The sequence below is a fragment of the Gopherus flavomarginatus genome, chromosome 5 (assembly GCF_025201925.1).
Source record: "Gopherus flavomarginatus isolate rGopFla2 chromosome 5, rGopFla2.mat.asm, whole genome shotgun sequence".
NCBI classification, from domain to species: Eukaryota; Metazoa; Chordata; order Testudines; family Testudinidae; genus Gopherus; species Gopherus flavomarginatus.
In genome coordinates this window covers 153,314,668-153,342,565 of record NC_066621.1, presented here as the reverse complement: position 1 = coordinate 153,342,565, position 27,898 = coordinate 153,314,668, and the positions used below count along the sequence as shown (strand labels likewise).

The 27,898-nt window shown below is 42.2% G+C and overlaps 1 protein-coding gene across 2 annotated transcripts; it reads left to right on the top strand.

Annotated features, from left to right (window-relative positions):
* The first annotated feature begins 1,071 nt into the window (after positions 1-1,071).
* Positions 1,072-27,526, top strand: STYX (serine/threonine/tyrosine interacting protein). Of its 2 annotated transcripts, XM_050952753.1 has the most exons (11): positions 1,072-1,275; positions 16,707-16,739; positions 17,904-17,957; positions 20,132-20,229; positions 21,031-21,091; positions 22,905-22,941; positions 23,521-23,560; positions 23,637-23,687; positions 24,559-24,631; positions 25,730-25,823; positions 27,028-27,526. In XM_050952753.1, exons 1-11 carry the CDS (start codon positions 1,219-1,221, stop codon positions 27,099-27,101), a joined length of 672 nt encoding a protein of 223 aa, XP_050808710.1. In that variant the 5' UTR covers positions 1,072-1,218; the 3' UTR covers positions 27,102-27,526. The 2 variants fall into 2 exon arrangements, with proteins under 2 accessions (XP_050808710.1, XP_050808711.1); XM_050952754.1 differs by lacking the exons at positions 16,707-16,739; positions 17,904-17,957.
* The last annotated feature ends 372 nt before the right edge of the window (positions 27,527-27,898 follow it).

The window sequence follows — 27,898 nt, the reverse complement described above, 5'->3', positions numbered from 1 at the left end:
GCCAGGGGTCGAAGCCAGCTTAGAGTGGAGAAAGTCCAGACATGCATCCGACGAAGTGGGTATTCACCCACAAAAGCTCAAGCTCCAATATGTTTGTTAGTCTATAAGGTGCCACAGGACACTCTGCTGCTTTTACAGCCATTCTAGACAGTTTGTTCAATGAGGTTAGAGCTAAAGGGGGGAAGGGACAGGAACTGGAGAGGAAAGTGGGCTCTTTAAGCTGGGAGAACCTAAAGCACTTTGTACTGTGAGAGCCTGGGGAGAGTGCGGGACAAGGGAGGGGATGAGAGGGGGCAGGAGGGAGATCAACAGAGAAAGTCGCAGCACCAAGTGGCAAGTTTGAGCGGATTTGTAGCCTGGAGAAGCAGACAGCTGCAGCACGGGAGGTGCGGGCTGGCCCGGGCCGGGTGTCGCGGCAGAACGAGGACCAGCTGCGGCTGCACAGCACCCCTAGCGCTCGGCAAGCACGGCTGGACCGGAGCTGGGTGGAGCGACAGAGCCCGGTGCCGCTGCAGCGCCCAGGGGCGGGCGGGAGGAGAGTGCGGGCCAAGCCCGGTCCTCCTGGGACTGGCGTAAGCGCTTCTCAGCCATCCCCAAGCGCGGGGCGCAGCCAGGGACCGCCCAGCCCGGCCTCTCCCCGAGGCACGGCCGGGTCCACACGGACCCAGCTGAGAGCGCGGCGCGCGCCACTGGACCGCGGCTAACGGGCCCCGCCCCCAACCTCTTCTTCCCTAGAGAGACCCCGCCCCCGGGCTCTGATCGGGCTGGCCCCGCCTAGGCCCCGCCCCCAGGCTCTGACGAAGACGGGCCCCGCCCCTAGGCTCTGACGAAGCCGGGCCCCGCCCCCGGACTCTGATCAGACTGGGCCCCGCCCCTAGGCTCTGACGAAGACAGGCCCCGCCCCCGGGCTCTGATCAGACCGGGCCCCGCCCCGGGGCTAGGCTCTGACGAACGCAGGCCCCGCCCCCGGGCTCTGATCAGACTGGGCCCCGCCCCCAGGCTCTGACGAAGCCGGGCCCCGCCCCCGGCTCGCGGGGGGCGGGGACGCTGCTGGAGCGGCGCCCGGCGGGCGGGGAGCGGCGGCCGCGGGAGGGAAGCAGCATGGCGGCCGGGCGCGAGCCGCTGAGCGCGCCGCCGCCTGCCCCTCCTGCCGCTCCCGTGGCGGAGCCCGCGGGCCCGTTGCCCGAGTAGCCAGCGCCGCCCGGAGTGCGCCCGGCCATGGAGCTCGCCCGCCCGGCCTTCCCGGCGCTGCCGCAGGCCAAGGAGGACTCCGAGGTGAGCGGCCCGGCCGCGCGCTCAGGCCTGGGGACGGGGCGTCCCCTCCCCCCCCCCCCCGCCCCCACAGGGGCCCGAGCGCCGCGGGATCGGCGCCCCCTCCCCGCCCCCCGGCGCGGCCTTGTGTGCCCCGCGGCCGCCCCACCCCCGGGACATCCTCCCTTCTTCGCGGGGGCCCGTGACCCCCTCCGCTTCCTCCCCCCTTGGGAGCTCTGCTGCCCCCCGCCCCATACATTAACAGAGGGGGGTGCTGACCCATTGAACCCCCTTCAGCCGGGGGGTGCGGCAGCCCCCCCCCATCGGGGCCTAGGGACCCTCCCTCCTGTGCCTCCTAACGAGGAGACTTCTGTGAGGGGCCCGCCCGACCCCCTGCTGCTCGCTGCTGAATAAACCTGCCCGCAGGTGAATACGGCACCACCTCGGCACCCACCTCCTACCCCAGCCTGCCACTGGACACGGCGCCCTCTCCCCTCTGTTGGGATCACGAGGGGCTTCCTGCCTCCTGCCAGCTGCTGCTGCCTGTAAGGTGGCCCGCTTTGATCGTGCGCTGCAGGACAGTTGCCTGCTGCCTTATTTCTTAGACATCGAGGGGAGTGGGTCACCTGGAAATCCCTTCTCCAGGTGTGTGGAATTTACTGATTGCCATACAGTAGAAACAATTGGGAGCACTGGGTGCTCCTTGGTTGAGGAAATATTTTTAGTATTGAAGAGCTGTGAGTGCCCTGCAGTTTAAGACAGGTGGCAATATCGGCTAAGACGAGACTATTCCCTGTGTGGTGTCAAAAGAGCAAGGTCAGTTTGGTGTTTGATTTCTGAATGTGGCTTAAATCTGTAGTGCCAGTCTTGGGTACGGGTAATGTGTTTTCATATGTTGCAAACAGGCACAAGTGTGCTCCTTTTGATAATGTCACATTGGTAGGGCCCTACCAAATTCACAGTCCATTTTGGTCAATTACAGTGTCATGGGATTTTAAAAATTGTAAATTTCATGGTGTTGCAACTGTAGGGCTCCTGAACCAAAAGAGGGTTGTTGGGGGAGGTTGCATGGTTATTGTAGGGGTCGCGATATTGCCATTATTACTTCTGTGCTGCTGCTGGTGGCAGCACTGCCTTCAGAGCTGTATTGATGAGAATTATTGTTGCTTGCTTGTTTTGGGTTATGGTAAGCTATTTGCAATACCTAATTTATTATATCTATTTTCTTGTTTTGGTACTATTTCTTTATTGCCCTTTCCCTACCAGGTTTGGTAACTGTCTAAAATTTTAGACACATTCTCAAACACAATTATAATATAGTTTGCTTCTGAACTCAAGTTACAAGTTGTGTTCCCAGCGGACTGCAGGGTAGCCAGTAATATACCTGTTTGTTTAAACAAGATATCTGCCCACTTTAGAGCACCCATGCATGTTGCCAAAGCTGTGTCCAGAAATAGTTAACCAGAATTGTGTGTGTTGACATTTTAAACCTCAATTTTAGCTAGCATTTTTTTGAAAGGACATTGGGTAAACCTATTTTGAAAATAAATCATTGCTAATGTTACAGCTATTTTAGTTAAAACTGAAATTATAAATCTATTTTACTTCTCACTGTTTGCATTTTTCAATTTAGATAATGAAAACAGACTAATCCCTTATAGTTCTCATACGTTAACATGATGCCGTAATATAAGTTGTCTAACTTGAATCCCTTCAGTCCCCATTTGTGGGAAGGCATAAAGACTGTAATACCACTGATGTTAGAAAATATTTTTATAAAAGTAAAGCAAATTGACAAGGAGAAGCCTAAAATCACTTGTGATGCTATAAAGTCCAGTGTTTAAAATATGCTTTGGAAAAGCAAATGAAGTAAATTAAATTTGTCCAGTCCACAACAACAAAACAATTCAGTGAAAGCTGAAACTTAGTCTCTTATACATTGCCACAAGAAGGTAGATTAGTACAAGTAGTATAACAGTGCATAATTTTTGAGACTCCTGTAATACCTAAGACTAGTATGGTAGGATAAGTAACCATAAAATACCACTGTTTAAAAATTATCAAGAATGTTGGGAATGTCATCTGATAAGAGCATTAGTATCGTCACCCTGAGTCACAGCGGGTACTACTTTTTGTAATGTAAGAGTTCCTATTCTAGTTCATTTCTCTCTGCATAATATCCAAGAGTAAAAATCAAGAGGCCAGTTTTCTGGTAAACAATTTATTTGGGACGACCCTTTCAGGTTGCATATTGCAGCCACTAGCCTTGCATAAAGATGCCTTTCAGAGTTCATCACTGCCATCCTTCAATCAGCTAGAACAGGAGTTGTCAACCTTTTGCTTTCTGAGCCTTCCCCCAACATGCTATAAAAACTCCATGGCCCAGTTGTGCCCAAGAACTGGTTTTCTGCATAGAAAAGCCAGGACCAGCGCTAAGGGGTAGCAAGCAGGGCACTTGCCTAGGACCCCATGCCACAGGGGGCCCCATGAAGGTACATTGCCCAGGCTTCAGCTGTAGTCACAGGGGTTTCAGTCCCATGTGGTGGGGCTTTGCCTTTTTGCCCTGGGCCCAGCGAGTCTAATGCTGGCCCTGCTTCGTGGACTCCCTGAAATCTGCTCGCACCTGCCCTGCCCCCTGGGAGCTCTGGACCCCTGGATGAGAACCACTGAGCTAGAAGGCTTGCATTAAGAAACACAAGGCAGCATTTACCTCTACCTGCTGGGGTGAGGTTAAGTTCATCATGCCTCAGCAGTATTTGTAGTCTGCTACCTTTTCCAGGACTGGAACTCGTAATTGCCTCTCTCATATGAGCGCACACAGCCATTACTGGGATGACTCACGTTTTCTAATTTTTCTTTGTATTTACTTTAATTGAATGAATTTAGTGCTCATGCAAAGGAGGAGCTCAATCAAGGTCTCCAGGTAGACACAATGTAGGCAGGTGCTGTCATCAAGCTTCTGCCACACATCTCTGCCAGCATACATCAGTCCTGGCTTGCATTATCTCCACTGTTCCGTGCTGATGCACAGACTGCAGTAATGCTAAATTGTGCAATTTTGTGACATGAGCTAATAAGGTCTCAGATGAGACCACTTCTTTACCATTTTCCGCTTGTACTCTGATTAGATTTTAAAGCCATATTTCCAGCTCTCAGTGCCACTGAGGTTCCTATTGAGAATGTCTTTATCTCTCTTTTTTGCATCTTGATACATACTAGAAATATATCACAGGTCTGGCAAAGCACATCTGGTAAATGCTGTGAATGTGTGTTAACAATTATAAGCATTTGTTTTATTATGGATCAATAATATTGAACATGTCAGAGCTTTTTGAATAATGATTTTACATTCTCCAAAATAATTTTAAACCTTAAACTCTCATGCTTTTTCAAACCCCACCCCCCAAAACCCCACATAATTAGCCTAGATCTTATAATTATTGCTTGTCAAATTCCATTAAAAACTGCAGAAGCTACACAAGGGGGAAAAATGGTATAACTGTTTCTACATTCCTGTACCTGAAAGGTACATTGTAAAGTACACTAGGTCCAAAGTTCAGCCTGCTTCAACAATTTGATTATTACTGCTTTAAACTCTTAAAACTTTTTGGAGAAAACCCTCTGCTCAGATGCTGAGAAATTAAAATAAAAACCAACCATTTAGGAGTTAAGTTTTGTATTTATGTTCTCTCTGCTGTCCCTACAGCAGTAATTAATACACTGTTCCCCAGAACCAGCATGTAATAACTGATGTTGATGAATAAAGGAAGGAATGAATAAAGAAAAATCGTAATTTTGAGAGAGAAAGATAAATTAGTGTTTGCCAGAAATGTAGAAAAAAGCAGTATCTATGTAATTGAAACAATGCAGTGCTAATCACTGCTAAAATATTTTAGTTTGAAGAAAAAGAGTTAAGGATTTAAAATTTCCATTTTGTAGTCTTAATTTTTAGAACTTGGATTATAGTTCAGTATCTGGATGCAGGTGCCTAAAGTAAACATTCTTAATGTGGAGTTCAGTCTCTTGGTATGGTGGCTCTCAAACTTTCCAGACTACTGTACCCGTTTCAGGAGTCTGATTTGTCTTGTGTACCCCAAGCTTCACCCGACTTAAAAACTACTTGCTTACAAAATCAGATATAAAATACAATAGTGTCACTGCACACTAATACTGAACAATGGCTGACTTTCTCATTTTTACCATATAATTATAACATAAATCAATTGAAATATAAATATTATACTTACATTTCAGTGTATACTATATAGAGCAGTAGAAGCAAGTTATTATCTGTATGCAATTTTAGTTTGTACTGATTTTGTTAGTGCTTTTTATGTAGCTTGTTGTAAAGCTAGGCAAATATCTAGATATGTTGATGTACCCCATGGAAGACTTCTGCGTGTCCCCGCAGACCTTGGGTGAGAACCATTGCCTTGGTGTATTTTGCATACTAGTTTATTGCTTTAGTCTATTATATTATTCCATATAAAAATAATTGGGAGGACTCATTTTGTTTGGTAGACATTCATAGTAACACTAATCTTGAGTCAGTTGTCTGTGGTTTAAAACTTTGTAATCTGTTTTGCCCAGATGGATTACAACTATTCTGTGTAAACATTTAAAAATATAAGAAAAACTGGGAACATTTTCTTAAGCTTTCACTTTTACATGAGCTGTAGATTACTGTAAAATGAAACCCAACAAAACCCCTCTTAATACAAACTTTTAATACCTAATGGTCTGTGGGCACTTAAAAATAAAAAAAGTGGGTTTTTTTTCCTGTTAAAATGTATGATCAGCATACCCAAATAAAAATCAGACAGGGAAAAGCCTTTAAAAAAATGCTGCACAATGCTAGCAAATGGTACAAATTAAAAAGAAAACAAATCTTGAGCCTAATTTTGTAGGATGTCACCAAAATACATATGTGAAAGGGGGAGCATTTCACAGCTGCAGAAGCTGATAGTCCTCTCATCTGTGGTGATTACTTTAGACCAATTGTCTTCAAACTTTTTATGCCCAAGATCACTTTTTAATTTAAGGGCAATGCAGGATCTATCTCATCCCTTCCCCAAAGCCCCGCCCTGCTCACTCCATCCCCCTGCCCTTGTCGCTCACTCTCCCCCACCCTCTCTCACTTTCACCAGGTTGGGGTTGGGGTTCAGGGTATGGGCTGGGCTCGGGTCGAGGGGTTCGCAGTGTCTGCGGGGGCTCTGGGCTGAGCCTGGGGTAAGGGCTTGGGGTGCAGGAGAGGGTGAGGCGTCTAAGCTCTAGGGCAGAGTGCTGGGATACAGGGTGCTGGCTCTGGGAACGGGGTCAGGGCTGGGGCAGAGGGTTGAGGTGCAGGAGGGGGTATGGGGTGCTGGCTGGGGGGGTCAGGGCTGGGGTACAGGAAGGGGTATGGGGTGCTGGCTCTGGGAGGGGGCACAGGGTGGTGTTTGGGGTGCAGGAGGGGGATGGGGTACTGGCTCTGGGAGGTGGCTCAGGGCTGGGGGTTGAGGTGTGGCCTCCCACCAGGCAGAACCAACCTCCGTCTGCTCCTGGTTGGCAGCGGGTGCAGCAAGGCTAAGGCAGGCTCCCTGCCTACACTGGCCCCATGCTGCACCTGGAAGGGGCCAACGCACTCCTGCTGTCCCTGGGAAGAAGGCCGGGGGGCATATTTCTCTGCCCCACTCTGCAAGCACTGCCCTGCAGCTCTCCCGGCCAATGGGAGCTGTGGGGGTGGTGCTTGTAAGCAGGAGCAGAGCATGGAAGGAGACCCCTGCCTGTGGGGCCACGCTGGCCGCCTCTGGAAGCACCGTGGGGCTGGAGTGGACAGGGAGCCTGCCTTAGCAGTAGCCACACTGTGCCACCAGAGATCGCGATGGACTGGGAGATCCTCTAGGATCGACCAGTTGGTGACCATTGGTTTAGACCCTACACCTGTGTGGGGCTCTGTTGAAGTCAGTGGGAATCCCAACAGACACAGGTTTACTTGCATGCAGCGGCTTCCAGGAGCATGGCCTAATCTGAAAAGTGATTGTAAAAATGCCATTGTGAGGCTCTGTGTTTATCGTCTCATTACTGTCCAAATCAATATGCTCAGTTTACAAGAGGTGCATTTTCTAACTACAGTCCAGCAAACTCAGCCTTTTTCCGAATTAGGTGTATATAAAAACAGTTTGAAACAATCTTAGTAAAAAATCCCTTCCCTGGTGCCAGTTGCAAATGTGTTCACTTCCTTAATATTTGTGGTGGTGTTCTGCTAGATCTTCATGGGTTCTCAGAGTCATCCAGACAGTAGAGCAGGCAAGACCTGTATTTTCATCCGGTTTAAAAAACCAAAATTTCTACTCTGATTATCGTACGTGCCGAACAGTGAGAGGCAGCATTCTGCCTTCACCTTCCATCATCTGTTGTTGTTAGAATATTGCATTGATGTAATCTAGTGGTTCGGAGTTAGTGTTTGTAAATTGTTATGGGATTTCTTCCAGACTAATACAACAAGGTGGAGGAAATAGCACACAAAACAAAGTATTTTGTCCTTGCCACCTCTCCTTCTCTTATGGACATTTCTCCCTTTTCTTTCTAGTTTCCTTTGTCTTAATTTTCTTTGTTTACTCTTGTCTTGTTTCTTGAAAGAACATGCTAGTGCACTACATACTGTCTTTCCTATTTGGGTTCCCTCTTTCTCTTCGGTTATCTTCACCTGTTTCTGTTCTGTCTGCTGCCCCATGAATTTCCCTGTTGTTTTGCTGTGTTTTCCTATCCAATCCCCATTGTCTTCGTAGTCCATTAACTTGCTTCCCACTTCTGCTTTGGCATTCACTCTGTATTTTCAAAGGTTACAATATTTGTATGGCAGTTTATATGCCACACTGGAGAAGTACTCTGCAAAAATAGTTGATATATCTACAGAAAACAAACTATTAGAAGCTTATTGTCAAATGCAGCTTCCCCACCCCATCTCTGTCGATGTGCCTCCCTCAGCTGTGCATGGATGCACTAGTGTCAAATCCTGTTTAACCACTCCTTAGAAAGATCTGTGTGGGAGTTGTGTTCAACACCTTCTCTTGCCCAGTTCTATTCCTTAGACAGCCTATTTGTACCTGCTTGGTACTACCCTAGAGCAGCTCCTTTTTGTGGCTACTAAGAACTTCAATCCCTGGTAGGAAATGGAGATTAAAGAAGCACATTTTACAGTGATAGAAAAGGTGGTTGTCAGTAATATTCATACCTTTCTCTTGAATATATTTTCAGCAGCCTAACTGCGTATATCTGATTAATGGCAAAACTAAGAATCAGACTAGATGAAATTAATATAATTGGATGTTCAATCATCGCTTTATTAATGCATTTTATGGCCTTTTGGTAGTTGTATTTTGCACTCGTATTTAGAAGTGCCATCAGTACAACCAATTTAAGTTGTATATATGACCCTTAACGCACAATATCACAGTGTTTTGTGGAGAAAGTGATCAGCTAATGAGAGAAGGAAGGTTTCAAGATAAGTCCCCGGGGAAAGAATTAGAGGATGTAAGTGAAAGAACAAACCCACAACCATGGAGAGTTGTGGTGTGAGGACAAGATGCTAAAACTGTCAGAACAGACTAATAGTAGAAAATGAAATTAGGGAATTAGGGCAAAGTAAATCAGTGACTTTGAATGGCAGGAGGGAAACCTGGATTTGGAGGGAGAGAGGAAATTGAGAACTGTGGTTATGCAGGGGCCTGATAGTTTCCTACTTTGAGCACCACAGCAACCTAGTTAAAACATCCTGGACATGTTAAAGTTCAGAAAATTGGGATGTAGAAAGACTGTCAGAGGAAATATCAGTAATTAAGGGGAGTTACGAGGTTGGGAATTAAGATCTTTGGAGAAGCAGAGTCAAAGTTGGATTCTTGCTACAGTATGAAGGTAGTTCTGAGAAGTGAGATGTGGGAGGAAAAAGATTTGGGCCCAGATCCATAAAGGGACTTAGGTGCCTAAATTCTAGTTTTTAGGAACTACTGCAATCCTCAGCTGCCACCTGTAGCTGCCTAAACTCTCACCAAAATGTTTTGCTTTTAAGTTCCTCTAGGTGTCTAAATTTCTGCCTTTGGGAATGAACAGTACTGCCTCCAGCTGGAGATAGGCAACCTGCGTAATCCCCAGTGCGAACCTCAACTCAGGTGAACTTCAGCATTGCCCTTCCTATCTTGCCTGTGGGGCCCGATCGAGTATGCTCAGAGCACACCTAACCCACACAAACCAGCCAAGAGATCAGAGGAGGCCTCCCTCATAACCTTCAGTCCGTTGGCTAGGGGACTCACCTGGCATGTGTGTGACCCCAGTTGAGTTCCCGTCTCTGCCTGATGAGGTGACGGGATTTGAATAGGAGTTCCCCACCTCTTATGTGAGAGCCCTAACTACTGGATTGTGGGATATTCTGATGTGGCGCTCTCAGTCTCTCTTCTTGAAGCTCTCTATTTTGTATTCAGTAATTACTGATAGGGCCAGAGAGAGAGTGAGAATGACTCCACAATCCAGTAGGTAGGGCACTCCCCTGAAAGTTCAAACCTCACTCGTCAGGCAGAGAGGGGAAGTAAACTGACATCTCCCACATCATGGGTAAGTATCCCCTAACCAGTGAGCAGAAGGTTAAAAGGGGGTCTGCCACCTCCTTCCTACAACCATTTTGTGTGAGTTAGGCATGTGCCATTGCTGCTCTGGAAAGAAATGGTGTAGGCACCTGACTGCAGGAGAGGTTTCCTGGCTGTGAATTGCAAGAAGAGAGAGATGCCTCCCTTGCAGAATGGACTTAGGCACCGAAGTCTGAGAGAGAAGTGAGGCTTAGGACACATCCCTCTCATTGGCATCTCCCATTGGCTAGCTTAGGTGGGCAGCTGCCTAGCATCCTGCCTTGTGTGCATCCTTTTCTTAGGCATCTGTCTCCCCCACCTGTGGTATAGGGAGCATTGCAATGACTTATGTACTTTGTGGATCCCTAGGTCATGATATCACGGATAAATTGAGACAGGAGCAATGGAGTCAGACTATGGTGGAGCAGGGGGACTTTCCCCTAGTGGCCCATATACTCCATAAATGTAGTCAAAATAAGACGACTTGGTTACGTTTTAGAATGTGGACAGGGCAAGACTTAACCCTCTCCTGTAATTGGATTAAAGCCTTGGACATGCCCAAGGTTCCCATCCCTTCACAGACCCATCCACACTGCAAACTGTAACCTAGTCAGGGGGACAACTGTAATATAACCAGATTTTCTGACTTGGTTGTAGTTTATAGTGTTTGGTGGACCTCAGGACACTTATTTAGTCTCCAGAGATCCTGTAGTACGAGGTTACTGTATAGCCAGGGGATAGAAGGATCAAAGTAAATTCAGCAGAATGTATGATTGCATACTTTCTCCATAAAACATCAGAGAGGTAGCCGTGTTAGTCTGGATCTGTAAAAAGCAACAGAGTCCTGTGGCACCTTATAGACTAACACATGTATTGGAGCATAGGCTTTCGTGGGTGAATACGCACTTCGTCAGACGCATGACTCTTTGTTGCTTTCTGCATAAAAGTGAGACTTAAGCTAGCAATGACACAGCCGAAGGAGAAAGATCAACGAGGGTGAGAGCAAAGCCTTGGAGTACTTCTAAAGTTCTTACAAGAAATGAAAAAGGTTTAGATAAGAGGATTCATGAAGATGGATTCATGTTTGGGGAGCAATCAGTATTAAGGAAGCCACACAGAGATCCAGTAGGATAAGTAGAGGGATCTGTCTTGAGAGGTGAGGGGTGTCATCAGCCAGCTGGAGAAGACTGTCTCAGTGTGGTGAAAGGCTCAGAAGTCTAGAAGGGGTCAAGGAGACTTTGCTGAGTTGTTGTAAAATAACCATTATCCACAGCAGTAAAGGCTTCTCAAAAGGGGATGAGGAATGGTTCTGTGTGGCAGGGAAAGAGCCACTGCAGGTGGGAGTGATTGATGGTAGTGATATAAGGGGGGAAAGGTAGGGGCTTGAGGCAACAGTTGAAGTTCAAAGGGGGATCTAATAGGTGTTCTTCATAAGAGATGCAAGATGACATTTTCTGCTAAGACTACATCATTTCATTAAACTTACACATAGCCACAAGGTCATAAATTGTATTAAACTGTATTCATAATTCTACAACTTGGCCAAACTCGTTCCTCACACAGACAGAGAGTTTGTCCATCAATTCTCTGGTTATTAATGTTAAATATAGAAGTCAGTGTCCCAGCTTGTGTGTTAATAGCCATCCCTTGCTTCAGAACACAGATTCTCCCTCTTAGTTAATGCTTAAATATAAAGTTGGCTTATTTCATTACACACCAGGTTTTCCACCACTTTTTGGAGCTTGTGCCTCTCATCCAGAATACAAAGTGTTTCACAGGCCACCAGTGTTCCTAACCATAATCATGAGCAGGCACAATTTTTTGACTGCAGCAGGACCAGAAAAGATTAATCTTTATGGATTGTTTGCTCCTCAGCCAGAACTGAGCTCCAGTAAAGACTGAATCACATGCAGTGTGGTTGTATGTGCTCATAGGCCTTAGCTATCAAAGCTAACGTACCATTTCAGTGACGTATCATCATGGTGCGTGCGCACGTGTGAGTATTTGCACTTTTTCATACATGATGTTTTTTAACGGCGTATGTGCTGTTTAATATAAGGTAAATCCAGGCGAACACCAGACACTGTTTAAAACTCCCTCACATTCTTCACTCTACACTGAGCCATTAACTGGGGTTCTTGGGGACACGTGTGCAAGATTTATGTTGTATATTCGTTTTAGTTCGTTCACAACTCCTGAAAGTCCCCCTGGATTCTCTCTGAACAACTGTGCCTGTGAGCCACAATCCAGTTTGGGATAGCTGGTTATAGATGAACAATACCTCTTTGTAACGCTTTTCTTGATCACCTTTTACATGGCACTCTTCAGCTTGATGATTTACAAACCATAGCTAGGAACCATTTCATCTGCTGCTGAGTTACATTCACTACGTGGGTATAATCTGCCAAATGGTTAACAAAGCTTAGCTGTATTACTGTATCCAGTTGGCATGTCTTAGGAGAGTTTGTTTTCATAACAAAATTCCCACGTTCTGTCTTATCTGAGAGGAGATGCTTACTATTGTTTGTCTGCTGGATATCTCAGGCAGTAAGCGCAGAGCATTGTCACTGTGGAGAAAATACTGATGATGGGATGAATTCCTTGGTGTGAGACATCTGCCAGGGCTTAAGCTAGACAAAGATATTTTCATATACTTTCTGTACAGCAACTGAATAATCTTGAGTGCAAAAGCCTTGAAGAACTATCATTAAACCACCAGAATAATAATTGCATTTTATTTTAGAATCTTTTAGTAATTAATCATGTGCTTTCGGGTAAAGGAAGCACTTAATCTGAGAGAGCATCTTTCTGATATCTACTATCCAGAAGAGATCCCAGTGGAGAATGGCTTTTTTTTATTTAGATTGGATTTTTCTGATAAAATGCTTTTTGAGGAAAAAACCTATCTAAAGGTAGTTTTAATTAAGATACCTTATAAGCTCAAAGGTATCTCATCATGGAATAGGGATTATAAATCCTAATTTTATAGTATGAGACAATGTATTCATGTAATGTTTAAGAAAATTTTGTAAATGAGTTCCAATAGTTCATGAATTAGAGATCCAATCTTATGGGATTCCAGGGGCTTCTGTATCAATTATTTAGGCTAATCTTTCTATCTTCCCAGTGGGACTCAGTTCTCAGTCTTGAATAGTGGTTCTCAAACTTTTTTTACTGGTGACCCCTTTCACATAGCAAGCCTCTGAATGTGACTCCCCCCCCTTATAAATAAAAAAACACTTTTTTAATATATTTAACACCATTATAAATGCTGGAGGTAAAGCAGGGTTTGAGGTGGAGGTTGACAGCTCGTGACCCCCCCCATGTAATAAGCTGGGGGGGGTTCCGACCCCCACTTTGAGAACCCCTGGTAAAAGATACCATCAGAGATGCTTAGTTTTGCAGTTCTCAAACTGTGGATTTGTGTCTCCAGAGATAACGTGCTTGTTAACAGCAAAAATTGTGGTTGTTTTAAAAAAAAAAATCATTTAACTATATTAGTTAAAAACAATTTAATAAAAGCAAACCTGATAAAAAACTTGAATGTTTAACTAAATTCAAAAATTCATGTGCTTGTTTTGTTAAAATATTTTGTTTGCTGTTGAAGAAAAAAAATCCAGAATACATAACGTTGTTGTTTTAGTTAAATAAAACAATTTAAATGTCTGTCTCCTCCTAATACAGCATGACAAGAAAATCCTCCAAATATTGATAGTTCACCTCCCAATGACTTCATAAATATCTGCTTCAGTTACTGTTGGTAAATGAAATAATCTAACATTTATTTTCTGATATAGTTGTAAAACTAATCTGAAAAGTTTTCAAAATAGATCACTTACAAAATGTATAGTGTGTACCTTCTAAAAATGAAACCTTCATATATTTCTGAATTGTGAAGAATATGTATTAAGTTTATAACAACCAACAAGAATGCACTTTTATGTAGAAATCCATGATTAAATCGAGTCTTCCTGACTAGTGATTTAAATCAAATCTACCCTGTTTGTACCTAAAAGACTTTCCAAAGACATTGGCGACTGGTGTCTGGAGAGCACATGGAGACATTTTTCTCCATTCAGACTACCTACAGGTTACCCCTAATTTTCTTTCCCTGGACTGTGTATTGCTAATTGCTGCCTGCTTTTCTTTCACAACTACATTTTCTGCTGCAGGATTTGGCCCCTATTATGATTTGTGCCTGCTTTTTTGTTTATGCTATGCTCCGTTTAAGTATTTATACAAAAAGGTGTGTTTTGTCCCTAAGAAAAAAAAAATTAGAAAGCAGTAGGACTCCGTCTTAGCTCAATATAACTGATTGTGTATTTAATGTTGTAATCCTTTAGACCAAACTTCTAACAAGTGTATGCACTCTCAGTATGCATTTTCACCATAGTTTAAATTAAGACTGTATCTTATAAACTTAACAATACAAGGCAGCCAAACAGTGTTTATCAGAACACCCAAGTGTATTTGAACAGCAGGTTCCCAGGACACCAAGAGCATGCATAAATCATAGGCCTTGTCTATATGGATAGTTAGACCAAAGTGAAAGCCTTTGTGGATGTTCTCATTTTGGTTTCAATCAGGTTTATTTCAGATTAGCTGAAATTGATTACAAACAGGTTTAAATTAAATTGAGATAAGAGTACACGGGGGCTTTCACTGGTTTAACTAAACTAGGGCAAATTTGTGTGTGGACAAATTTAAAAAAGGGGAGGTCCTTTTCAATCTATCTAGATATCAAAGGAAAGATACTGGTTGTCAATATGTCCACACTTTGTCACATGCTTTTCACTATCCAACGTACTCTTCAGATTTCATTTTCAAACAAATATAAGACTAGTACAATCAGTTAGGCAAGACTTAGAAAGCAGTAGGACTCATTTTCTTTTCCTAGAGACAAAAGCCATCTTTTTGTGTAAATAAGAAGAAATCCTTAAGCTGATCACCAATTGTTCAAAAAAAAATGCAGTCAACTAAAAATCACATTTCTCTCATAGAATTTACCTTCTATTACAAGTAACACGTGATTAGGGTAACCAGAAGATAGCTTTTAAAAGTTAATTATGTATTTACTTTGTGTATTTGGCAATGTTTTCTGTGTAATCAGTTTCACTGCAATCCATTTTCTGTGTTTGTGTATTTTTTTTTTCACACAGTAATAGAGAGACTTGTTCTTAAAATGTGGTTCCATATTTTAATTTGAATTGGACTTTCCTCAAATACTGTCCCAGATTCAATTCCGCAATCCAGGGGCTTAAGGAAAATTTTTTACTCTGATACCCAAATCCCATATAATCCTACTAAATATCATTTAGTCAGTAAAGCCTCACTGAGTACCTATTTTTGTTTTAAGACATGTATCTAAATGAGGGAAGTGATATATTACGCTGTTAACAGTATTTATGGCTTCCTCAAATTCCTAGAATTGGCCATACTGCGATTTTGAGAACTGAAGCTACTACTCCCACTTCTGAAACCTAGGGGTTACATTCCATAATTCGTTCCTTGCACTATAAACTGCTGCTGTAACCCTGACACTTCAACTCACAGTCAGCAGTTGTCCAAAAAGTATGGTTTTTATATAACCTCTTAATTTTCTATGGGGGTGGTGGGAAGGGAAAAGGGGATATTAGCAGAGCCCTGGAAGGGCAAATGGGAAGAGTTCATATAAATTTAACAAAGGAACTATTAATGCCTCTGTGGAAGGCGGATTGAGGAAAGCTTATGCAAATACACACACTGTGGAAAACTAAGCAGGTGTGCTTATCACCCGGATCTCTTCGCATATATATTTTATTCCTTTGCCCTCTCATTGCCTTTTTAGATTGTAAATTTTTTTTGTTGGTATAATACCTACTATAAGGGGGCCCTGATCCTGATTAGGCCCTAAAGTATTAACCAGTAACTGGAGGAGAGCATTAGATAATTAATATGGGATAGGGAATGAATGAGTGAACAGCAGGAAGGGATAGTGGATTGTCAGGGAGGAAAAGAATAGGAGTGGGAGAGACGATGCTTATAGGTTGTAAAGATCAGCTCTGGCAGTTGTTCTGTAAGGCACACATACACACAAAAAAAGTGTGGGGAGGGGGGGATTGAGTGCTTGTTCTAGCATCTAGAAAGTGCAGGTGGATTGAGGGGATGGTACAAAATGAGCCAAGGCAGGCTGCTCTGTATCGACCTTGCACTGGCCACAAAAACACTTGGAAGGGGTTGTGATGGTGCAGGAATTGGACATACTAACTAATAGGAATATTCAGGTCCTTCTGGCCTGATGCAGGGAGGTGTGCATACAAACCCATACAATTGTCTGGGATAAAGAAAAATGGAAATGGCTTTTTTATGACTTACTGGTACTCTGCAGTGGAATTGGAAAACTCTGTTAATATAAAATAAGTTTCAGGAATTGTCAAAGCTAATATCTGGTGATGGATTATATGGTGTTACCTGTAAGATTTCTGTTGAGGCATACCTTTGCCCATGTTATAGCTATAGAAACATCACCTTTACCAGAATTTTGTATCCCCCAGGGCTAATGCAGAAAACTGTTTAGAGACAAGTTAGGCTTGATCCCTCATCATGAAAAGTTTTAATTTCACTGTTACCTTTGGTTGGAATTCTGCTAGTTAGTCCAACAGCTTTCTTTGCTCTGATGGTTCATTTTGACCCAAGATGCATTTCGTAGCAGATTATGAAATGGCAGACAGCTGGCTTAATTTAGAAAATCCATTTTCCAGCAATCAGACTATTTCACAATGTGCTTGTTTCTTTTGGTTGCTAGCTTTTTTTGCACGTTCCCTATTGTGTGTGTGTGTGTGTATGTATATATATATTTTATTTTATTTTTTAAAGGATTGGACCTATCCCATGAGAAGAGAGATGCAGGTATGACACTTTAATTTGTTCATTTGAGCCAACCCCCAGTGGCTCATTCAGTAAGTACATGGAGTTGCCAAATGAAAAACTTGAGTCCAAAACTAACCTCAGGCTCTTAGATAGCAGGCTGGCAGTATTGCAGCAGATTTGCCTCCTGGGGGCGGGTGCATGCTACGTTGTTCTTGAATTCCCCACCCCAAGTAGCTAGCATAGAGTAGTTACAGTATATAGCAGGAGGATGCTAGCAATCTCTTTTGCTGGACATGTGTTCTATTGGAAGTTTAAGTATGAAGGGAGGGATTTTTTTTTTTAATGAGGGAAGAGGAGTGAGGAGAGAAGGGTGGACAGTCTAGAGTGAAGGGTGACTGGGATCTGTGTTGCAAACATAAAGTTAAAAAACGCTATTAATTGGGAATCTTGGACTCTCTCCCAACACCTGAAATACACAGTATTCGGCCGTCATGTATGTGTTAGAGCATGGGAATTACAAATAGACTAGAACTTTGCTTCTGACTTAAATTCATTCAGGAGCAGGTGTTCTCAAATAGCAGCCTTTGGGGAACGTAATTGTTAGTACATGACCTTTCAGCCAAACCCTTGCAGAAAATAAAGATCTTCAGACAGGCCTGAAAATGAGATTGAATGGAGGGGGGATAACTGGATACACATTAAATCATTTGTTACTAACTGTCATATAAAGTGAAATGACTTATTGCATATGTAAACTGTACATAAGTGAGCTTTTGGAATTCCTAAAATGACTTGCCTTCACCCCAGCTCACAATTCTACTTAAACCCACTATTTAAACAAGGGCTGGATAAGGTGTGGCAATCTAACTTGAACTTTGTCCGTATAAAGGATTTAATTTCTCTTTCAAAAATAAGTATCAGAGGGGTAGCCGTGTTAGTCTGGATCTGTAAAAGCAGCAAAGAATCCTTGGTGCCACAGGATTCTTTGCTGCTCTTTCAAAAATAAGAGTCTCTTCTTATGGATCACATTTCTTTTACTTTGCACAACTTTTTTTTCCTAGCCCTGTTATAAATGACACTTGATAACATGTCCCTCACAACATAAATTACTTATTTCCATGGCCACAGTTGGAGTTGAGAGCCCAATGCATTTTTAACTAAATTTTTTGAGTTGGTGTTTAATGCTTTTTTTCCCCCCTATAGGAAATTTTACCTGGGTTATTTTTAGGCCCATATTCTTCAGCTATGAAAAGCAAGGTACGGTTTTCAGAATATTCTCCTCTAAGTAAAGTTCTAGCAAAATTACTCTTGGCACATTGTTTATATTATTGTGAAAAAGTAAATGGCATACAGTTAATATTTACACAACTCTCAAAAGTCTTTTATATGAGCTCAGTATAAATGAGACAAGGTAAATGAGGTAATATCTTTTATTGGACCATCTTCTACTTTCAAGCTACACAGAGCTCTTCCTCAGGTCTGGGGAAAGTACTCAGGGGATACGCCTGCACAGCAAAGAGAACCCTGCGGCTGGCCCGTGGTCTCTGACTCAGGCTTTCGGGGTTCTGACTGCTTCATTGCTGTGTAGACTTCTGGGCTCAGGCTGGAGCTTGAGAACTGGAACCCTCCCACCCCACAGAGTCCTCGAGCCCAGGCTCCCCCTGAGCCCAGAAGTCTACACAGCCCCTCACGGGTCAGCCGCAGGTGCTTCTTTGCTGTGTAGATATACCCAGTGTCACAGCTAAATACGTGGTCAAACAGATAGATTAGCATAAGAAGTTAGCGTATATTCTAAGAGGAACCGTTAACGGTCCACTTCACTTTGAATATATGTTAACTTCTTATGCTGATCTGTCTGTTCCACCTTGTATTTATCTGTGACACTGAGCATCTTTCCCAGACCCGACGAAGAGCCTGTGTAGTTTGAAAGCTGGTCTCTCTCACCAACAGAAATTGGTTCAATAAGATATTACCTCACCCACCTTGTCTCTCTAATACCCTGGGACCAACACAGCTACAACAACTCAGTATGAATGACATATTGTCTATCTTTTTTATTATCTGCTATGGTTTGTCAGATTTGCAAACTCAAAAAGTGTTAACTTAGGCAGGATGAAGATAATCTGAGGCTATAGGAACACTATGACATGAGGTTCCCTGGCCTGTGCTGTGGTCCTGCTCCTCCCAGAGCAATGAGTCTTGGAATTGACACCCCATTCTGATACATAGGGCAGTTTAGTTCACACCTTTCAGCTGTTATTTCAAGCTGTCTGCAGACTCAGGTAGACACCTTTGTATCTGTTGTACCAAGTTCGTGCTTGAGTTTTCCTTGTCAATCATGAGAGCACAAAGCTTATTTTTAAGCAAATGAACGCTGAGTCTCACGTAATCACAGGCCTAGGATGTTAACTCCTGAAGTCAGACCCTGAACTCGGCTACAGTGATTTATTCACTTGCCTCGCCTCTGCCATATACTACTACCACCCTACTCACTCCAGACAAAGGAATGATTTGAGATATACCTATCTCATAGAGCTGGAAGGGACCCTGAAAGGTTATCGAGTCCAGCCCCCTGCCTTCACTAGTGGGACCAAGTACTGATTTTGCCCCAGATCCCTAAGTGGCCCCCTCAAGGGCTGAACTCACAACCCTGGGTTTAGCAGGCCAATGCTCAAACCACTGAGCTATCCCTCTCCCCTGGATCTGTAATACTAGATTGTATAAACAAGTATTTCAGTGACTTCCCCTAAAGGTGATGAACATTTATTAGTGATTTCACCATAATTAACAACATCTGAGTTTATAGATTGATTTTACATAGATTGTGGCAAGGTGATATGTCTGTGAATGCTCCTTTGTACTTTGTTCAGAAAATGGATATTGGGCCATTCACAGTTATTTCTCTGTTAGTGTTATAACCATAAACCAGATCAGTCAATATAATATTTATGTAGCATGAACTAAGTGGCAGGGGTTCCGTTTTAACATTCCCAAAGGCAGAGAAAGATTTGCAAAATTACATTTATATCACTTCTCGCCTGTTATGGACTGGTTCCATCAAGATTCAGTGTTAGCAGGAATATTACCTCATGGCACATGAGAGAGATTTCAGAGAAGTTCAAGGGTGTGTTGGGGGTGGGGAACCATTTTTTAAATCCCTTCTGTGTTGGGTGCTTTTTTATCCCTGCTGCTACGAACATTCTTCATATAACCCTACATTTAATAAAACAGTTCTTCTCTTTATCTGAATATTGGAGGTCTAGTCTTAAATGTATTAACTTTTCATGTGCTTGCCTGAGAACCCCAATCTAACATTTCACATCGATCATGTTTTAAGGCTAGTGTTATTGTTTTCTTATAACTCTAAATATGCCACAATAAAAAACATATCTGTTCTTTAAAAATTAGACCTAAATTCTTATCTTTTGCAGCTACCTATACTTCAGAAACATGGAATAACCCATGTAATATGCATACGGCAAAATATCGAAGCAAATTTTATTAAACCAAACTTCCAACAATTATTTAGGTAAGAAATGAACATAACTGCATTCTGAAAAATAAAACAATACTGAAGATCTTATTTTGAAAAGCTATGGTTTAATTATATTTAATGGGATTTTTAAAGGTGTTTTGCTTATTGTTAGCATGGTCCTCTCAAGTAATCGTGGTGTTTATATTAGTTGTTTGAAAAATGTCTCACTAAAATAAACAAGGTTGTGTCAGATAATCTCTAAAATGTGTATTTGCCCCACCACGCCACAAGATACTTAGTGGTTTGCCTGACAAACACAGTGTCTCCAACTGTCTTCCAATTACTGAGCTGTCAGTTCTGGGTATAGTTTTTTTTAAGTAAGTTGAAACACTGCTGCAATAACTGATTCAGAGACAATATATGCAGCCTTTTTGTGGCATACAGGGCCCCCAGAAGAGAGTTCAGGTACAATTTAACATCTTGATAATATTGGGAATATGGAATAGCTGTTCAGCTGCATTATATATAAATTCATATCCAGCTTGGTCCTCTGCATCTTTGATTCCTAAGGGGTTTCACACTGCATTTTGGATCTCATCCTTCCAGCTGAGAACTGGATAGATCCTTCAGATTCAGTCAGAACCTTTTAACAGCCTACAAGGGTGCTGCATTCCCCGTAGTCCTGGAAATGAGACAGGAAAATGAGGCTAGGTCTCTTATATGGCATTGTACAGCTTCTTATGCAGTTTTCTGAATGACATGGTTGCAAAACTATCTTGCAGATTTACTGTACCCATTAAAGAAAAGGCAATATGTAATACTGTTGTATGCTCACAGTAGCTGTTTTAATTTCAGGTATTTAGTCTTGGATATTGCAGATAATCCAGTTGAAAATATAATACGATTTTTCCCTACGGTAAGTATCTTGGTCAGTCAGTTTCAGTGGATTGTAGATGGAGCAGTTCATAGTTAGATTTTCCAAAGTGACTAGTAATTTTGGGTGCTGCAGTTTTTCAGTGCCTAACTTGAAACATTTTATAATGGATTCTATTCCTGACTCTGCCACTATCCTGCTTATTGACCTTGATCAGGTCAGTTTCACCTCTGTGCCTCACTTTCCCCATCTGTGGAACTGGGACAATGATACTGACCTCCTCTGTAAAGCACTTTAAGATCTGCTGATGAATAGTACTATATAAGAGAGAGTTGGTGGTGGTATTATTATTTTATTGTTAGTGCTTGATTTTCAGTGGGTGCTCATCAGTTTCTGGAAAGCAGGCCCATTTAAGGTATCCCAAGATGTGTACCCAGAATTACTAGATATTTTGGAAAACCTTGGTTTGTAAGAATCAGCTTTATAATTTTTTCCTTACAGCAAATGTTAGTACAGGTCAGCTTAAAAAATGAAAGGAAACTGGATGGTGCAAAATTTCAATTCATTTTCTGGAAGCATATCTTAATCTACTTTAAAGAACTTAAAAGGCAATTTTCATAATAAAAAAAATCATTCTAATACCTAGTTACACTCTGGAACATTAAACAGAAAAATTTGGTTACAGAAATGCTGAGCCTCAATTTGTACACTTTGGGTTGTTTTTGAGAGAATTGAAGCATTTTATGAGAATTCCCCCCAAATTAAGTTGAGGGAGAGCGAAATCACATCTGGCCTTGCATCTTACAGTAGTCCCAATGTTTTCATAGTGTGGACCACCTAGTCTGTTTCCTGGGGCCACCTGCTTTCTAATCATTAATCCATATTTGATCACAGAGCAGTTTGCTGACATGGGTGGTAACACTGTAGAAATGTGTACTTTCAGCAGTCAAACACAGTAACACTTTGTCCCCTCTCTTTGAGGGGAAAAATCATTCACTTTTTTTGTTCATTTCCTCTACTCGTCTCAGTCTTTACTCCTTCAGTGTACTACTCTGCAGCTACTTGCCTTCTCCCCATTCCCCTGCACATGCTGTCGGGCTGCATGGTCCTTTTTCTGCCCTGTTCCTTGTAACTGTTTTACCCTGGATATGCCTTTCCCACATTCAGGATGGCTCTTGTTTGCTCTCCTATGTAGCAGTGACCCAGAAAAGAGATGGCTCATTTCCAGCTGCTTTTGAAGGTTACTGGGCTCTTCTATGCACTGAAGAGACTGGAGGCTTGAACAGCAGCTGGAAACAAGGAAGAACCAGCACTATGTGGTGACCCAGAGAGCTCTTTAGACCACACAGCCCACGTTGTAGATTGATTAATAGAAACCTACACAATAGATTTTAAAAGGTGACTTTTTACAGTAGATATACCAACATCAATGTAATTCTTCATAAGTAATTTATTGTGACCCAGCTTATATTTGTGTTGGGTATTTTGCCTTTCATCGTTCACTTTTGGATAGCATAAGCTGTTTGCATTGAATTGACATGAAGTATCTTGGGGTCATGTTGGGATTATAAATAACAAACTTTGTTTCTGGTAATGCTTAACTAAAATGTGTTTAATTTCTGATAATTAATTAAAAACTTTTCTTTGTAACTCAAAATTCTCATTAAAAAACCCCTAATTCGTATGTAGAAGAGTTAAGTGACATATTAGCATGTAAAGATCTTGAATCTTTACATACTGACTATTGATGTTTGTGAAAACGCTTCAGTTTTTAAATGTAAAAATGGTGTTAGTATTTACAGCTCTAGTTGGAACTGCATGTCTTCATGTAACCAACTCACTCTTTTCCTTATAGACGAAAGAATTTATTGATGGAAGTTTACAAACTGGAGGTAAATTTGGATTCACTTTTTCTTTGATTTACCTAATATCCTAGTAGTTTGTTATGAAGCTTTAAAAATCCGCTTTCTTAGTTTTGTGTATCTGGACATAAATATTTGTAACCGTCAAGTACCAAAGTGGGGATTTCCCAAATGTGTGGGTTTTTTGGCTGACTGGTGCTTGTCATTTTGCATGGTCATGAACCTGGTAATGGAACTAGTCTTAACATTGCATTTTAATATAGGCCCAATACAACTATTCTCCTTCTGTTCCACCCCAACTTGGATAACCAATCTATTCCTCGAGCAGTCTGTACACTGCAGATTTGATTGTGTTCTGGAAACTAATACAGATTCATATGCTTGGGGTTTTGTTTTTAGATGTAGGGCCTTGCTCCTGTACTAGGATCCGCGCTAACAGGATCCCGGTTAGTGATCTAGAGTGAAGTAAAACAAAATTTGTAAGACGCTAACCTATTATTCTTTAGAAAATACCTTGTTGTTGCATAAATGTGTTTAAGGTGAAAAGCTGGTAAACTTGGGAGAGAATCATTTTTACCCATCTATACAAGTGATTCTCTCTCTTCTCAGGAAAAGTTCTTGTCCATGGAAATGCAGGGATTTCTAGAAGGTAGGAATGGTTCCCTTTTTTCTTTGCTTTTTTATATGCAGTATGTTTTTTTTCTAAAAAGTTTGTTTCTTTTCAGTGCTGCCTTAGTTATTGCATACATTATGGAGACGTTTGGGGTGAAGTACAGGTAGGAACAGTATATTTAAACTGAGTTGTAATTAAGTTATCTGTAGAAATTGAAATAAGTTTAATTTCAAAAAAAATTATGGGACATTGGTCCATTTGCAGTTTAGGATAACTGCCGCTGTCCCAACCAAGTACTTAGTTGTAAATGTAAAGTAATTATTTAACTTTGAAAATTCTTCATAATATTACTAAGGGATATATATATACCCTGTGGCTTCAGGGCTTAAGCCAACCTTTAACTCTTGGGGATTGAGAGGAGACTTTTCCCTTTGGGCAGATTATCTCCTGATTGCCTGCTGCAGGGTTGCTTTCAGCTTCCTCTGAAGCAGCTGGAGACAGGATACTGGACTAGATGGACCACTAGTCTGATCCCGTGTGGCAATGCCCATGTTCTTGCCTGCTGTAATAGTCCCTGGGGGCCTTTGCCACTCAGTGCAGTTTAGAGATGGTCAAGGCACAGCGTTAGGACAATCTTTTGGCCCTAGGCAAGGGGGAGCCTAAAGGTATTTAATAAAATATATATTAAAAAAGTGGAGCTATACCTATCTCATAGAACTGGAAGGGATGCCGAAAGGTCATAGAGTCCAGGCCACCTGCCTTCAGTAGCAGGACCGAGTACTTATTTTGCCCCAGATCCCTAAGTGGCCCCCTCAGGGAATGAACTGACAACCCTGGGTTTAGCAGGCCAGTGCTAAAACCACAGAGCTATCCCTGCCTCCAAAGCCAGCTCCTACACTCCAAGCTAGTTCAGGTACTGGAGAGCTAGTTCTAATGGTGTTTTAAAGAAAATTGTTTCCCCCCAAGAATTTAGAGCCAGTAGCAGTAGACTGCTGTAGCTAGAGATGACTGCAGAGATCTCTTTTCTCGTTAAGGGATGCATTTACTTATGTTCAAGAAAGAAGATTCTGTATTAATCCTAATGCTGGATTTGTCCATCAACTTCAGGTAACATTTTTTTCCTGGTTATAACTTAAATCACATGACTTCCTTTCCAGCCAGTTATGTATATACTTATGCAACTAAAAATCAATGTTTCTCAAGTGATTTAAAATTAAACTAATTAGTATGTTTGTTAGCATACTCTGACACTTGTTTATCTGGAACTATGGGGGGTGGAGGAGAAGAGGAGAGCTGTCACTTAAATCAAGTACTAGAATCAGACTTTGAAAAAAGCAACTTCAGACATTAGTAAAGAAATGAAAATCTGTTCTTTCGTACATCATCTTAGGGCTTCTTAACTGCTGGTTAGTCTGCAGCCAGGGGAGAACTTCAGAGCAGATATTGTGGTCCACAACCACTACATTTATTTGCATCATCTCAAATAACAGAAAATATGAAAATCTAATATAGCAAGCTCAGTAGTAAGGCTTGACATCTCTGTGCTACCAGATTTAAATAGGTCTTGTGTAAATGGCTGGGAAGCCAGGAGTGATCTGCTGAAATGGGCTTGTAATACTTGTCATTCATCCACTTGGCTGCCTGGTGGTGAGACAACTTATTTAGTTTTATTTTTTAGAGTATCTTATTTCTAGGAAGCTTCTTGTGCAGTCATCTTATTTCTAAATTTGTGGCATTTGTTTGCAGTAAAATAATACCTTGTCTTCGTCTTCACAGCCCTGTGCAATTGTGCCTGTCTAAAATGGCTGCAGTTGTGCTATCTTGACAGTTCAGTTGCCTTGTAGTCCAGATCCCCTTCCTGAAGCAACATTGCCTCCTTTTCCCTAAACGTCCTTCCTGGAGAACCTGTGTTCGTGCAACCTTATTCTCCTCCTTGAGTGCCTCTGCTGTTAGGTGGATGCCGTCTCTTTCCTCCACCCTGCCCTGACTGTCTCAGTTTGAACACTAATTGCCACAAGAAAGCAAAATGGGGCTAACAAGATGGATATGTTCCAATAAGCTTACCTTGTTGTTTACTAAATGTTTTCATTCCCAGAAACCCTCTGGCCTTTGCCCTACACAGCTTTCTCTCTAACTTACAGTCCTGTCTCCTTACTTTGCAAAGGGCCATGCATACCCAGTAGCAATATGTCCTTATTTTTTTAGGAATATGAAGCCATCTATCTAGCAAAATTAACTATCCAGATGATGTCACCACTGCAGCTGGAGAGATCGCTCTCTGTTCCACCTGGTACTACAGGTGAGAAGTGTTTCTTCTGTTCTGTGTAACTACTCTCTTCTTTCCTAAGGACAGTGGTGTAGCTTGGTTTTGTGAAGTGATTTCCATTGGCAGCAATGGTCAGGCTTACTTTTGCAGTGCATCTGTTTCTCTCTGGGTGAAAAATGACTTCAATTGGTTTATAGGGGTTACTTGCAATCTTGTGTTTAGGATGGAGTACTGAAAATGTGCCACTTCCCTGATATGCTGGAGAAAGGGTGGCTTTGTGGCAAGCATCCCCAGAACCTGCTGAAACCCCTGAGCTACACGGAGAGCCAGAATTGGGGGGGTGGGCACCCAGTAATCAGAGCATATTCCATGCCTAAAGCTAAGGCAGCTCTGCTTGGAAGGGATTTTGCTGTTTCAGTTGAGAGAGCTGGGCACTTTTAAAATGTTACCTTAGTCTCCCTCTCTCACATTGTCCCAACAGCGGCCTCTGGTCAGGCAAGGAGCACATGCCATGATGAGAAAAGGGTGAGGCTTTAATAGCCCACACCAGCTGCACATACTCAGATATGATTTCTCAGTTGCTTAGGCCTGGTCTACACTGCAGGGGGGCGGGGGTGTCAATCTAAGTCACACAATTTCAGCTACGTGAATAATGTAGCTGAAGTCGATGTACTTAGATCGACTTACTGTGGTGTCTTCACCGCGGTGAGTCGATTGCTGCCATTCCACTGTCTACTCCGCCTGCGCCTCTCCCGGCGGTGGAGTACAGGAGTCAACAGGAAAGCGCTCAGGGATCAATTTATCGCGTCTAGACTAGACGTGATAAATAGACTCCCGTTGGATTGGTCACTGCCCACAGATCCGGCAGGTAGTGTAGACATACCCTTAATTCTTTAACCTATCCTTTAATAAAGACTGAATTTGAGCTGCTTGCTGTAGCCGTGTCCAGTAACAAAGTGCACTTGGAATGTTTCACAGTGGAAAAAGTGTTGCATTTGTTACATCTCCTGTAACCCAAATGGCTGAACATTTGAGGTGCAGGAGGAGAAAGACTAGTCAGAGACCAAGAATGGAAAGCTTCTCTCTCACAATGTGAAAGTTTTGGAAGGTTGAGTATGTGCAGATTTGAGTTTCTAATGCAAACGGTCTTGTGATCTTAATCATAGTAGGTGCTTATAACAACTGACTTCTTAAAGCATATTCTCTAATCTTTTTTTTTTCTTCTTCTTCTTCTTAGGAAGTTTGAAGCGAACGCATGAGGATGAGGAAGAGTTTGGAAATATGCAAGTGGCAGCAGCACAGAATGGGTGACGTAGGGCACCACTATTCATAGAGATTGTGAATTCCTGCAGTGGAAGTGAAGAAAACTAGAAAAGATAAATTAACACAAAACCATGAACACACCCAGAGCTTCTTTTCAAATACATGTTGCTTCCAGATGTAAATCTGCCTCTGCAACACATTAAGCAACATTTTAATATGTTGGACTTCCTGAATGAATAGATGGCACTGATTGTTTTACTCCTTTTTTACACTTTACAGTTTTATTCTATACCAAGATTTTTGGACTTGCAAAGAGGTATTATTGCAATAATGCACTTTTCATACTTGAAATTTCTTTATTTGTATGATATAAAGTTATTACTTTAAAGAAAATGCAAGCTGGGGGGATTTGTTTATAAAGTTATTTGTGTAATTTATAACAAGAGACTTTAGTAAAGAAAAGTTTGCTAAAATTCACTGTGTTCTAAGTATATATTGCAACTTAGTTACTCCACTTTTAGAAATATACAAAAAGTGGAAATATATCCTGTTTTTACAAACTTCCATATACCTTCTGCTGTTAGCAGTTGAAACCTCCCCAATTATCTGAACAGCATCGACTCATTATCTTCACAATAAAACCCCATTATGTACCAATGTATCTTCAAATACACTGACTACGCTCTTCTTAGTCTTTGAGAAGAGGAAATACTGATCTAAAACCCTCTATTAGTATAATGGAAGCTAATCTAATAACTATCTGGTTAGAGTAAATTATTAAATAACAGAGTCACGTGTTAACGTAAGCAAAGGGGAAATTACCATCTCAACTTGATGTATTCTAG

Excerpts from the sequence above, each read along its gene's own strand:
- STYX (XM_050952753.1), top strand. The coding sequence starts at position 1,219 with ATGGAGCTCGCCCGCCCGGCCTTCCCGGCGCTGCCGCAGGCCAAGGAG. Across the intron at positions 16,740-17,903 it reads CCATGAGAAGAGAGATGCAG|GAAATTTTACCTGGGTTATT; the intron begins GTATGACACTTT and ends TCCCCCCTATAG. Across the intron at positions 23,688-24,558 it reads ACGTTTGGGGTGAAGTACAG|GGATGCATTTACTTATGTTC; the intron begins GTAGGAACAGTA and ends TTTCTCGTTAAG.